Consider the following 15,056-nt stretch of genomic DNA (forward strand, 5'->3'; position numbering starts at 1 on the left):
CACATATTGACTGCAAATAATTCTTAATTGTGTCCACACTGTTCACAGTACTATGTATTTGCCTAATAAATCATATGAATGACTATTCTAGAGCAAATGCCCTTGAAACAGATCCTGTTGTGGAAGATGTTCAATTAAAAATTGGTCATCAAGCCCAAGGACTCAGCACAAAGACTAAGCCAATGGAAAAACATAGTCCATTCCCTCTGCATGTTAAGGGATAACATAAAGTATGAATTAAAGAAAAATATAGAAGATCATGTACTGATTTAAACTATGCTTAAGTTTGAGGCCCATGTTTTACCAGAGCAGAATACAGAGAAAATCATCAGATGGAGGAAATTTTATCCATTCCCCTACAAGTTCTCACTGAGGAGTTTCACAATTAGAAGTTCTGTGAATTCCAATCCAATGATAAAATGACATCATAAAACAAAAATACAGTTCATTATGCCTAAGGTGAATTGGTGTTATCCTTGTCACCAAATTTAAAAGGAAGGCATTTATTACAAGTTTTGGAGATAATGATAGAGTGTTAGAACTTGATATATATATAGTATTTTGTAATTTATACATCACATATACCTAGCATATATTTTACATAGTGGCTTTCTTGACATTCACAGCTTCCATAAACAGAACAAATACTCTTTTATAAAACTTTTATAGAACTGCTCTTCTATAGAACTAAGAATCAAAGGGATTATAAAAGACAGGAATCTTAATACTCAAGGGTTTAAATTGTGATAGAACATCATTCTGAAATGTTAAAGTGATTAAAGCTATTAAAAATAGAGGACTAGGGATATAGCTGAGTTAGATAGTGTGTGCTTACCATGCACAAGGTACTGGGTTCAACACTTGATATGAGAAGAGTATTTCAAATAAAATTTGACATAAGCACATTGGGTAAAAGACAGTTAAGGAGAATATCAAATTAGATTGAGAGTTGCTGGACTTTAATAATTAATCTAGTGCATTTCCCACTGGCCAACTGATTTAACCATGAGATCAGTAATAGTTAAAACTGCAAAATACAATTGTCTCCTCACTCAGTCGCCATGGATGCCATACCACAAGTGAGCACAATAAGAGCTGGTGAATTCACATCATTGAATGCAAAGTTCTGGTAGCAAGCAATCAGCGTACCTCCACTACCACTAGCCAAACCTGTCAGGTCCAAACTCAGGAAACTGGTGGCTCTAGGGAAGTTTCAGCTATGTTGGGCTTCCCCTCTCTCTTCAGATACTTTTGAAATCTGTGGTCATGAACAAATCTTTCCCCTCATTCAATCACCTGTACATACTTTGGTATAATACAAGGATTGGAAATGAAGACCACTTTTGCCTCTCCCATAGCTATTGTATTTCATCAGAAATGAAATCTAAAGACATCCAGGTCAAAGGATCATGTTTGAAGTCGGTGATTTCCCAATCTTCACGAAATCACATTCTGTATTTGCCCCACCTACATGATTAATAGTTTGCACGTTGGTCCTAAACTAAGTTCCATGAGGTACAAATGAACAGGGAATCTGGTGAAAGAACTCAGGCAAGTTCTCTGCTTAGGTTTCTATGGAAAATCAGGATAATGAATAAGCAGAAACCTAACGTCTTAGGCTACATTCATGGCATATGGCAATGTTTTTAATACAATAGCATAGCTGCCATCCTGTACTATACTGGGAGTAATTTCCATCTACAGTTTCAGAGAACTGCATTTTAGATGCTCTTTCAAACTTGGTAACAGCACAGTCGGTGGAGGAGTCCCCCAAGTCATGTTCATGTAGGTGTGGGAGAGAAAGACAGAGCATTAGCCCAGCAAAGACTGAATCTGGTTTTCCTATATTCCTTTTACAGAGAGAGGGGGAGGGAGGCTCTCACATCTACTAAATGCGTTTTCCTTTGAATTAGATATTTTCTTATTTTATATTCTCGTGCTTGACAAAATCCTTGATTGTCTTTTAAAATCAGTTTTCTCATTTAAAAACCTCTCCAGAGGAAACCCTTTCCATGTAGTACCTTTTGTGTTTGATTTTCCCCTTTTGTCTAAATGCCACTCATATTGTTGTTAAAAATCAAATTATTCTATAAAAATTTCTTGACTGTGTCAAGAAATATTGATATCCCAGGTATCAGGAAGATGACTATTGAAAAATGAAAAGCAGTGATTATTTTTAAATCTCATTAAAGTTTTATAAGTACATACACACACATATATAAATCTATACCTTCGTATTTGTCATTAAAATACTCTGTACCTATAATTATGGTAGTTTCATGTGATGAAGTTGTTTCTATAGAAAAATCTCATGATTCATGGTCAATATAAAAGAAAATTACAGACGACGTTGTAAGATATACCAGACAGAGAAAACAATTAATTTCTGAATTAAAAACTATAAATGCTATCAAGCTAATGATTTTATGGCTAAAATTGTTTCATAATATTAATGTTATCACAAAGTCTTGATAATAGAAGAGGAAATTGAGAATGTTCTGAAATTTCCTGGAGGTTGTATAGTAGGAGAGGAAGATAAGGCTAAAAAACGTTTCATATGAATGATCCCTAAAGTATATTGAATTTATAAAGACTTTGAGAAGTATTGATTTTTCTCATATGCCTAAGACTGCCTTTCTCCAGACGACATCTCTGTAATGGCTACAGAAAATGCTCCATAGACGAAATGTAATTCCAGTGAATTTGAAAGTAGATCTAGATACGTTTGCGTAGGAGGGAGGTTGCAGGTAGTAGGAGGAGAAACAACAGCCACTGACATGAGAGAACGTTCCAGGCACAGGGAGGATTTCAAATGGACTGTCTCTATGGAAACAGAACAGCCAGCTTTCTTAACTAGAGAACTGTGTATCATTCCCTACAAAATAAAAAGTTAAGAAGGAAAAAATTCTATCCTGAGTTAAAATGGATTAAAGTAGGATTATAAAAATTTTACCAAATCTCTCCCGGTCCTTTCAGGTCCGGTGTAAACTCCTTCAGATGGGACTCCCTGCTTGAAACTTCCCTGATTAGTCTTCAGCAGCAAAAGCAAAGCCTCTGACCTCTGGTGTTTTTCGCTTTGTGTTAAGCCTCGTCACTCAACATTCATATTAGCTTTCCATCCAGGTCAGGATGGAACAGCTAACAGCTACCTAAAACCTTTGATCTTGATCTATTCATCTAGCCGTTTCTCTTCATTTTCCCCCTCTCAGGTAGACCGTGCAATCTATAAATAAGGCTTTGTCTTCCCATATTAACTTTATGAGACCATCTTTAGAGGATAGGACTGCTGGATTCCAGCTTCCGTTCATATCTCAATGCCCACCCCTCTGCAGGGCTCCCAGGAGTCACTGCGAATTTCCTGGTAGGTAAGTGTCATTTCTCAGGGCACGCTGCCACTCTCACTTGCTCTGCCTTTATCCTCAGTCTCCTCTCATCACCAGATGCACCGTCTACAACAACTCACACTGCTCTCCTGCAATTTCCCATCGAAGCACAATGTTCCAGAAAGACTCTGAATCACTTGCAGAATACAGCGGAGAAGAGAGCAGACTCTGTGTGTGTGGTTTTCCCCACAACTCCATTCTCTCCTGTTTTATAAAGGCAACTGCAACCGAATACAAAGATCTCCTCTTGGGGAGAAGTTGAGAAGTGTATTCAAAATTCTGTCAGGGTTGTGTCTGCCTAAATAAAGAAGCATATTGCTAGGGATAATTAAAGCCAACTGCATCCCTCTGTCTTCGCTCAGTACTTCTTCTCAGCAATTCTGACCAACTTATTTAGTCACTGTATTTTGCAGCCCAGGATCTTTCAATATAGAATATGCTCAATTGTGAACACAATAGGAAGATTCATCAAATAATTAGTTCATTTCAGAATAATTGCAGTCTCCAATGTTTTAACTCGATGCACATCTAACTACTCTGAAACAATACAAGTTAGATTCCTTTACTTTGAACATATGCCAATCAAGAGAGGAGTGTGCAGGGTTTCTTTACTGGGAAGAAGGTGGTCCTTAAATCATTGCTTATTAAAGAACTCCAGAGAACATCCTGGACTCTTCCCTAGCCTCCATTAGCTAACCAGTCAGCAAATCCCTCAAATTCTTCTCTATCTGAGTATCATTGCCCTTATTTTCCGTCTCTAAGACCACTGTATTACTTAAGGAATTTATCTTCCACCCTATATTTTGAAGTAGCCTATTAGCGTTTTATCCAGAAATGCTGCCCTCAACTTTGACTTTCTCTATTTTCCAACAAGAACCATCTGTGAAATGCAAAACATATTGCTGGTGAGACCCTTTGGAGGGTTTCAGATCCTTTTTTAGCACACTTATCCCAGCTTGTTGTCAACTCTTTTATTATTTTTTTTCTGAAAAATGAAAGTGTTCTCTAGATGCATAAATTTTTAAACTGAAATTTCAGAACATATAAGAGCAGTAGTTCTCTCTAAAGCACGCCTCTAATCTTTGCTCAATTTGAAGGGGATAATAATTGTCATTGTGCCTCCTGTATTCTTTCTGAAAGAGATGATGCATAGACAGACAAACACGTCTCCACAGCAGCTTCATTTTTTGCACATCTGAGCATATTCAGGAGTTCTGTCATACACCTCGCATTTACGACTCAGCCTAACCTCTTGCCAATACTCCTTGTGCCCTTTCAGTTCTCACAATAGTGACTCACTCTAGTTCCCAGAACACTGGATGATGCTTCCAAGCATGGCTGCCTAGTAACACACCTTTCCTCTTGCTTGGAAAGTCTTTCTTCACATTTGTAGCCTATTCACAATTGCTAACCACTATTTCTCTTCAAGATTCATTTCAGGCATAGACCCCTGACGATGCCAGAGAAATTGTTTCTGTGTGCTCCTGGGAGATCCCATGCATACATGTAACTATCAGACTTCTATGCCTGAAATGTGACCAGCTTTCCCCCCACGTTATTCCTATGTGTAGGGATCAGTTGTTAATACTGTATTAAGCATATTGGCAGGTGCTCACTAAAGTCTTTTTCAAACTTCCTGTTCAATAGAGAGAAGTCAAGGAGCTGTAGAAAATTCACAACCAACTGAAATCAGAAGCGTTCCAAGATTGATCCCAGTGTTAAAAAAAATCAAATCCAGTGCCCTCCAGGACCGCAGAGGAAGAACAAAACAACACCAAGTCAACTATGGATCAGCTAATATCCTGGTTATTCTAAAGGACAATTGTGACATTTGATCCCATTCCTGAAACCTAAACCAATAGAAACATTTCAATTACCTTACTTTGGAAGAATTTTCGATTTCTGATAAAGCCATATTGCATTTGTGCATGAGTGATGAGGGTGCTATCAAGTACTTAGGGGGACATTAAGACAAGAAAGGTGGGACAGTTCCAAAAGTGACACTGAGATTTGGCTCAAGCCAATGCTCAGGTTATATTGCTCACTCTTTAGTCATCTCAAAGAAAGATTTTAGAAAAGTTGTTTAAGTACTTCCACATATATAGGTCTTTGAAAAGAACAGTGTACTTATGTTCCCTATCAAGTATTGAAAAAAATGTATGAATTTGATAGCAGCAGAACAATGTCTCTAGCTTGAGTACAAGGGATAACTCATATTAGAAATACCTACAATTTAGTCTTTACCTGAGTGTTCAACACACTATAAACTAAGCTTCAATCAAGTCTCATTTGAGCACCATTGATCCAAAATTTCTTGTTGCTATCTTTGCAAATGAATTAAGGAAGAGACGTTGGATGATAATCGCATAACTGATCATATCGATGCTTCATGACGGAGCCCTGTACTGGGTTTATCATTACTGTGGTGTTCCTAGGAGGCTATCTTGGTTTGCACTCTATAGCAACTCAATCAAAGCTTCTTGATTGATTTGCTGTTGGGGACAATGGGGTGGAACAAGACAGAATCTAACAGTGGAATAAAATGAAATAATTCTTGATTCCAACAGAAGTCTAAAGGACAGACATTTCTTCCTTAAGGACAGACATTTAGGGTATTTGAAGGTAAAAGACTTTGCTTCATTTTACAGAAGAAAATGGTGAATCCTGGGGAAGACACAGTTCACATTCAAGTTCCCAAATTCCAGATTAGAAACACTTTAAAGACGTTAAGTTTTACTAGCCCAGCAGTTTAGACATAGGGACACATAGCCTGTTTTCAGTCTTTAAAAAGGGGTCTCATGTATCTCAGCTTGGCCTGTACTTGCTGTGTGGGCAAGCATCTGATCCATCTGCCTTCACTATTTTAATGCTGGTGTTATAGACACGTGTCCCAGGTTTTCTGGGGCCAGGGAACCAAACTTCGCTTCCTGTATGCTATGCAATCACATCTCCAAGGCCTGGTTACAAACTTTGAAGCCTTTCCATTTACTAACTCTATAGCAATGGAGTTACCTTTTAAGTTTTTCTCTTCACATGCTTCGCTCTGTCTTAGCTTTTTGTTGTTTCAGTCTGTAGCGAGAACTAAGTATTGTATACCCTTCATTCACAGTTAAATGAGCAAGTAATTCAAATTTTGTATGAGATGTATTCTACACATAGGAAATATTCAATAAGTATTTATTAAAATATTTATAAATATTTATTAAAATAAATTATTTATTTTCACAACATTGCATATGTTCATGCCCAAGATGGTCCTACAATCACTGGCTTTCATATATGAATTCCAATTTTAAGATTTATATAGTCTTGTTTTAATGAGATTAAAGGCATAAAAATACCTGTTATCTCCAAACAGAAAGACAAAGCAGTTTCTTTCTCAGATAGTATATTCTATTGCTGAACCTGAAGGGGGGCCTGATGAGTTTTCATGTGAAATGGATGCTTATCTGTTTATTTACTTATCTGCTGGTGTGTGCTCCATGTTTAATTGGTACTGACCTATTTGCTCCCTTTCCGAAGGAAATTCTGTTAAAACCCAAGAGAATTAATTGACAGCAGCAAGAATATATTTGGGCTATTTTTTCACAGCTATTGCTAGCTATTTGGGAAAAAGAGCCTCAGAATTCTACACTGTGAAGCATAAAAGAAAAGGGTACTCTGTAAGGGAAAGGATGATGCTGTAATGTGCTTGACAAGTAATATAACATAAAGTGTGTTTTGTAAGGAGAAAGGATGATATAGTTATGTGCTTACGTCAAGATATATGATATTGATACTTGCTATTATACTTGACAATTTTTGTCCCCACTTAGCATTTGCTGACTAACAAGTACAGATAGAGGAAGACTTCAGCTTTCACTGAACCATATCGTCTTGGCTCTTCTTGTCTTTGAATCTTATTTATCTTTAATTATAGAATTAATCTTCCCTCTGAGTACAGCTACCTAACCAGACTAACCAGAAAGTAACTTCAAACTTAACGTGAAATTTTTGACATATTGCTACTCATAGAGAAAATCAAAAGGGAAAGGAGCTCATTTTTAAAGATAACATTAGAATAATGTTCTTCAATTTTGATATTTGAAGTACTTTCTATGCACCAGAAATTGGCATTTTTCAGGAGAAATAAAAACTATCAGACCCCCAACCCAAAGGTCAGATTCAAAATTTGCTCTTGTGAGTCTCAGGGTAATTGAGGTATGCTTTTAAGATTAAGAAGTTAGGCCATAGAGGAGGAAGGGTTATTACAAAGAGAAATTCTGCCAGGTGATTTTTGTCTTGAGTCACCATGGTGATGGCAATTAAACATAGCTGGATGATGCATCAAAAACCAATGGAATCTAATGCTAAAATAGCAACAAGATGGAATATAAGTGGATATCTGTTCAGTTTAATTTGTTCTGTGCATTATTTATACAATTGTGTCTGTTTCATTCTTGTCATTGCTGAAGCTATTTGTGAATCCTATAAGAGCATTCACCTCTGCACTTGCAGAACAGTGAAGACAGGAGTGAGGCTACCTTTTACTAGAAATGGCTTGTACTATGTCTTAGTCTGATTCGGAGTTCTACATGTATAGTCTTCTGCATGTGGACACTTAAACCATCATGACTTTAGCTGGAGGAAAGAAAACTGTATTTGAAATTGCTCCTTGGTTATTGCATCTGACTCTTGCCTGAGCAGGGACAGCTTGTTGTGGACATCTGAACAGGAAAGCTTAGCTCTTTTGCTGTTTACAGTTTGCATCATGTTTTTTCTTAGCTACTACTCGAAGAGGGAACTTCTGTCTGCTACTACCTCTCCTGAGCAGATGATGAGGGTTATTTTATGACTAATTGGTAGGAGCCATTACCTCCCTTCATTCTACTGTCTCCTGCTCAATCACGAGAATGTTAGTGTGTGTGTGTGTGAGTGTGTGTGTGTAGAGCTTCACAGAAACTGTAAAATTAAAAGATTTGAAGTGTTTAATATACAATAAATAGAAACTGTGGTAGATAATTTTCTATATAAGACTTTAGAAAACAATAAGACTATGTGTTTGCTGTCACATCATCACAAAGTCCATAATGAGAAAGAAAACTTTCTTTTTGAACCAATAATAATTAATATCATAAAGAAGTCTTACCTTCAACTATATATATATATATATGTTTTTATATATTAAAATTATTCTCTAAAAGTTTTAAATTAACTTCTCAGAACTAATGAATTGTTTTTCTTACATTTTGTTTGAATTAATTTGTAGCTGATGCATAAAGACATACGAATTGTGCACAGTAATATATTGACAAATCTTAGAGTTTCTGGTAGTTATTCTGTAGCATAACGATTTCCTTTTCTTTTCTTAATTTTGGAACCACATTTTTTATATCCTGAAGGACATTAGTCAGAAAATAGTCCTGATATGATATTAACCTTAAAATTGGGCAATATTAAAAACCAATTTGAAAACATATTTTACTTAGATTAGCACAAAAGGACAAAATTTAATAGAACCCTCATTCTCTAACTCATTAACTTAATGTGTAATTATCATGCCATGTTCCTAGCCATAGAATATGTAATATAAATAATGACTAAAAATGTGAAAATTAGCAATGTTGCAGTAAGGCATGTACATTTTCATTAAATACTAGTTGTGTTATTTTATTGTTAATCCTTATTTTGTATTTAATTTGTAGAAATTTCCCTATCATATAATCACATGGAAGTTAGTGCCCTTACATTGCAGAAGACTGCTTAATCACAAGCTATAGGTCTTACTTCCTGAAGACCTTTATTCCTACTTATGGTTTCCAAACCATGCTGCAAAGCATTCTCTTCTTGGTGAAGGTTATGGGTAAGACTAACAATCCCTGTTCTCACATAACTCCCTCAACCCTTCAAAAGAATTCCCCTCCCCTGGATTTCTATTGTATTTGTTGTTTCCATTGTAATTAATTTGTTACAACACTTTGCCATAGATGAGACACTAATATAAATCCAAGTCTTGTCGGTAACTCTCATTAAAAGCAAAGAATACCCAAAGCAAGATTTCTTATTTTCCAGCTTTCCGTGGCCACTATTCTCCTATGTCTCTGATATCATGGTGAGAGGGAATGGGTTTTTTGGCAGAGAGCATTATTTATTGAGTGCCCATTTGAAAACACACCAAGTTCACATAAGCAGACTGTATTATCCAGTAATTAGGAGGAGGTGTTCTATGCTCCTGTATTTTGCATGTGCTGCTTCTCAGTTTGTGTATTAATCCATTTCAACAACTTACTGGACAGAACTTTTTCTTACAGTGGTTATTATGATCATGCAACTTATATATTCAATTAAGTTTTAAAAGATTGTAAAAAATATGCATATAGATTTGTGTGTGTGCATGTGCATGCATGTGTGTCTGTGTTTGGCACTGAGAGTCCTTGTAGTTCTAGAAACCTATGTGCCCTATTACAGTAACATAGGACACTGCCAGAGGCACAATTTGCCTTCTGAGATTTCTAAATGGTCTCTATATAAATGATCTGTGGAAGTGATTGCAAGATGCCAGGAAAATGACTGGACAGGAAAATGTTATCCTAATGTATATAGGCTGACACTAATTGTTACGCTAACACATCTGGCTGCATTTGCAGTCCTAAGCCACTGTTGTGACCTATGCACATCTGGTCACTCTCCTCTGGATGTTTGTAAACAGCTGTGTTGGGCATTAGCACACATGGAAATAGAACATTAGTCTATTAAAAGTCTTCGGCAAGTTAAAAAAAACACTTGTTTATCAAATTTGAAAAAATGGATTTCTGTTTTAGTGTAGTAGAAAAACACACTAGATAATTATTTGGAACAATCTGAGGCATTATGAAATAGTGTTTTAAATAAGCCATTGAAGACAATGAGAGCTACAACCGTGTCCCCGAAACCACACATTTTATACTTATATCATCCATTAAATGATCTATAAACATATTTACTTTGCTTCCTGACATAATCTAAAAGGTGAAAAGGAAACCCCTGAAACCTCAGTGTTTTACAACAAAAAAAAATAGCCCTCTATGAGGGAAATGAACAATTCAATAACTGTTAAAGACCAGGAATCCTGGTCTAAGTTACTCAGTGTATTTAAATTTCTGTTGCTGCAATTATTTTCAGGGCGGAATAAAAAGATACTTTGTTCCTGTAGATCTGTTGCTTCCCAGGGTGGTGGGTTCTAGAAAAGCAACAGGCATAACTTTCCCCCTGAATTCTAACAACTAGAAAGGGGCTTCCCAAGGAAGACGGAAATGACCAGTAGCAAAAGTGGCAGCTAGGATTTCAGTACTTTGTGCAAAAGTCCCAGAGAAAAGATAGTACGTGAAGATGAGTAGTGGGGGGAAGGGGAGAAAGAGGAAAGGGAAGGATGGTAAAATATAAATCCCTTAAAATTTGTGACTTTTCTAATTCACCTCCCCCTGCCTCAGTCCTTTTAATCATCAAATCTTCTCCTTTTGCCTAGGTTAGTAGAATAAATCAAAGCCATATGATTCGACGGGTTCTCGTCAAACTTAAAACTTGCAAGCTGCAGAGACACAAACGCATGAATGCTAGCATGGGTATAAGATGCCCAGAAGCAAGCTTGGGCACTTCTGCTGTTAGCCATTCTGAACTGTTATCTCAGCCTGTTGCTCCTACCAAACACTGTGCTGGATTCTGTAGCAGGGAGGGGATACTTGCGAGCTTTGCCAGTTAGCTTGGTGTCTGAGCTTGGTAGCTTGGGGCTAGCAGGCTGTGGAATCTGTGAAGATTGTGGGGGCTGTGTCTGGTCTGCCTGTGGCTGCGAACCTGAACCGCAGGTCCGGGGGACCCCATGCAGGCCAACTGACCACCGGCAGATGGTGCCCTGAACATCCCCACACGCAGGGAGACCCGGTTAGAGTAAGGCTCAGACTCCACCCCAGCCAATCCTCCGGCGCAACAGTCCCTCTTCCTTCCCAAAATAGTGCAGGGTACGTCTCCTTCGGAACACCGCAGTAGCCCGTGTGTGTCGAAAATACAAACTGTGGGGTGATCGATAGTGTGTGTACTGGAGTGGGGCGTACGCGCGAAGTGGGACCCTGGGGACCAGGGCCGAGGTGATCACCAATGAAAAGCAGAGGACAGAGAACAGGTCCATTTCGCATCTGCGTAAGCTCGGCGGCCCGCCGAGCAGTGGGGAGGCCACTCACCATATTCACTTCCGAGACCATGTCTATGCTGGCGACATCGATCCGCATCCCGACGTCCACCGGGGGCCCTGCCGGGGAGGGGGACCACAGTAAAGACAGTCTTTGAGTGGCAGGGGACTGAGGGGACAGAGGGGGGCTTACCAGATCTTATTGCGGGCTAAACAGGCTCACTCCCTACCCCCCATCTCTGTTTCCCTGTTGTAGGGGACAGCCTGGGTAAACAGGTGTGGGTACACGCGTGACGCGGTGACAGTGCAGAGGGTGTGTCAGGTTAAGGAGAGGGACAGCGCAGCCTGAGGATTTGTCCACCTGAGACTGGGGATCCTGAGTGTGTGTGTGTGTGTGTGTGTTGTGTGTGTGTGTGTGTGTGTGTATCCAGGGCGTAGTACTGCACGTTTACAGAAATGGTGAAATGGGGAAGAGGGTATTATCTCTGACGGAAAAGGTGAACTAGGGATGGGTTACAGGTTGAAAGAAAAACCATGAAGCATTACCTCCAAAGTCCGGGCGCAAGCGAATGTCATATCCTTTGAGCAGGCGATCCACTGTCTCTTTCACGTATGACATGTTGCTGGGTTCATTGGAGCTGAAGGGAAGGAGTAGGGACTGAATTCAGAACGGGCACAAACAGACATAAAAAGATCCAGGCACACCTACCCCCATATAACAAAATACATGATCCAGCAGGCACGGGGGAAAAAAAGAAAAAAAGAAAAGAAAAAGAAAAAAGAAAAACACCAAGAAAAAAAGAGAGAGAGGGAGATTAGAGAAGGCAGCTCACCTGTGTGCACAACAAACCATGGCAACCATCACAGGAAAAGAAAGAAGCCCCAAACTCTCTCGATTTTGTACTGTCCACATTCCTAACTCTGATGAAAGAATTGTCTTTTCTGCGAAGATTCAAGGAATGCAACTTAGTCGGCGGCTGGGCAGTAATTCCCGAATGGACCTGCGCATGCGCAGAGGGTACTCACTACCAAAAGACACCTTGTGCCTTGCAAACAATATTCCTAGTGGAACAGGCAACAGATTTCAATCCTTTTAAAGTTCCTGTCTCGGGAGCTCCGCGTTCTCCGGGTAGTCGGTTACAACCTGCTGTCTCCATGCAGGGGAGCCTACGTGCCTGTGTTATCGCCCAGTTATCCTGCGCTGTGGTTTGCTACGTTCCCTTCCCTTGGTCCTATACCTGATTTTCATTTGCTTTCTTTCTTTTCTTTTCTTCCTTTCTTTTTCGTTTTTTAACCTGGGCTTTCAATGATCTGGCTAAGGATGTCTGATCGGTATCTTTTGCTGATAATCACGGAGGTCCTAGGACAAGAAGTCTGGAGGCAGTTCTCTGGTAGCCTGTGGAAGAGGTGGGGAGTGTGCTGGGGATGGGGAGTGGGCAGCGACAACCAGAAAATGAGCAGGAGGAAAAAAAAATAAGAAGTCAGGACAGTTTTGGGAAACTGCGAATCTGTTCCTTTCGGAGGTAATGTAAAGGCTTGGTGTAGTGTTTCCCTGGGTTGGGAGAACTGGCCAACTTTTGAATGCACTCTTTACCTTTTTCGACTCCTCTCCATGGGTAGATTTGGAATGGGAAGTGCAAACAAAGATGGGGCAAGTGTGGCAGGAAATCTATTCTAGGGTCCTTGCTGTTTTTAGTAGGCAAAGCCTCTTGCTGATAACTGCCAGCGTGCTAGCTCCTGTTAGTAGTAATCCCGACACAGAACCCTGAGCTCTCCAGGTCTGAACTGCAGGAGGCCGGAGGAAGAGGCTCTGGAGCAGCCAGTCTTCTTAGAAATAAAGGGAAGTTGATTAATGCTATTCAATAAATATCAGAAAACATGCCAGGCGGTTGGAGACTCTGTGTTAGGTTCGTGTTCCTTTGTTAAATGGCAATGCCATTATATACTAAAAATTCTGAGACTTGGAGCTGGCTTAAGAAGGTTTCAGGCCTAGAGAAATCCACAAAATACAAAATACTTATAATCATAAACAAAAAATCCAATGCATCTTTATATAGTCTCTGTAGACTGAAGAATTATTATTATACCAAGAGGCGTTAGAAATTATCTCAGTAGAGGGGAAAAACAGAGGGAAGATGACTCTTTTTGCCAGAGCAGGAAGGGGGCTCCTTCTGTAGGGAAAACAATAAGCACTAACTCTTAGAGACTAGAAAGAAACCTTACTTGTGTAACTGAATGCGGGAGAGACCTATTATAAAGGGAGGGAGGATTGGTGGGTGATGGGGATGAGAAAGAAAGTTGAGATCATTTAGACTTCTGGAAAGCCCTAAACATTTAAACAAGGATGGGCAGTGTTGAATTTAGGCTTTAGACAAAGCATTCTGGTAGAATAGCTATGATACGTGAGATTGGCATTTACTACTTACTATGTCGTTGCTCTTGTACACACAACACAACTTATCTCGTTCAAACCATACAACAACCCATCAATAGAGAGAATGCAGAAAATGTTTTCGACTGCTGAAACCAGTAGTTAATGTCAAACTGCTAATAAGTAGTGGAATCTGCATTTCAAGCTAGAATCCTTGAGTATTATTACTCTTTGCATTATAAAGCACAGACCGTAAATGCAAGAATTATATAAGGAAAACAAGAAGAAAAGTAGGTTATTGCAGAAGGCAATACAGTAAGAAGCTCTTTGGTTTGGTGAGAAGAAGCACACAGCCATAAACTTTCTGAAGTTTAATAGAGACATCAAGAGATCACAAGAGTCATGACCTAGGTACATATCAATGCTCCTTAAATGTTTCAACATGTACTGAATTTAACATTCTTAAAAAAGAGGAAAAAGCCCAATAGCATTAATTTTGTATTATATCTGAGAATCATAAAATCCTCTGGCCTCAATGCTAAGTATTCCTTAGTTTGCTTGAGAGAATAACAACTTGCTTTTGCAATACATGCCGGTCTGCTTCTAATGGGTAAAAGAGAAGGTCTTCAGATTTCAGTCTCTTTGTGATGCACAAATGCAAAAACCACCCTGTGCAAAGCAAGCCACTTACAGGCTTAACTCACCCATTTTCTCATGCATTTGTTCCTCAAATGTTTATTGAGTGTTTAGTAGGTGCCAGACATCATGCAAGGAGCTGGTGATACAGCAGTGAACAAGACAGCATTAAAGGTCCCTTCTCACCTGTGGCAGCTGCAACATATTCACGTCAGAAAAGAAACGTTTGTTTGGGTCTTTCCAATGGTTGTTCATTTGACTTGTACAACATTCACTAGAATATGCATTTTCTAATTAGTTATAAAACTTCCAAGGTGTCTCTCTCTCTCTCTCTCTCTCTCTCTCTCTCTCTCTCTCTCTCTCTCCCTCCCCCCCCCCCTCCCTCCCCCTCTCTCTCCCCCCCCCCCTCTCTTCCTCCCTCCCTCCCTCCCTCCCTCCCCCCCCCCCCCCCCCCCCTCTCTCTCTCTCTCAGAAACATCACTGCATTAGCAAGGTCTGCTTAAGAGCCAGACTTTACTCAAAATGT

The 15,056-nt window shown here is 39.3% G+C and overlaps 1 protein-coding gene across 2 annotated transcripts in view; it reads right to left on the reverse strand.

The window, feature by feature from the left end:
• The window catches only part of Gabrb1 (gamma-aminobutyric acid type A receptor subunit beta1), a 389,769-nt gene extending 377,333 nt beyond the window's left edge, over positions 1 to 12,436 (reverse strand). For both annotated transcript variants that reach the window (XM_038346557.1, XM_038346548.1), the window contains exons 1-3: positions 12,357 to 12,436; positions 12,070 to 12,161; positions 11,576 to 11,643 (exon numbers count right to left, since the gene is read on the reverse strand). In XM_038346557.1, coding sequence (XP_038202485.1) covers positions 11,576 to 11,643; positions 12,070 to 12,161; positions 12,357 to 12,436 — 240 coding nt within the window. The remainder of the gene's footprint in view (positions 1 to 11,575; positions 11,644 to 12,069; positions 12,162 to 12,356) is intronic.
• Positions 12,437 to 15,056: the final 2,620 nt, after the last annotated feature.

The sequence above is a fragment of the Arvicola amphibius genome, chromosome 1 (assembly GCF_903992535.2).
Source record: "Arvicola amphibius chromosome 1, mArvAmp1.2, whole genome shotgun sequence".
Lineage (NCBI taxonomy): Eukaryota > Metazoa > Chordata > Mammalia > Rodentia > Cricetidae > Arvicola > Arvicola amphibius.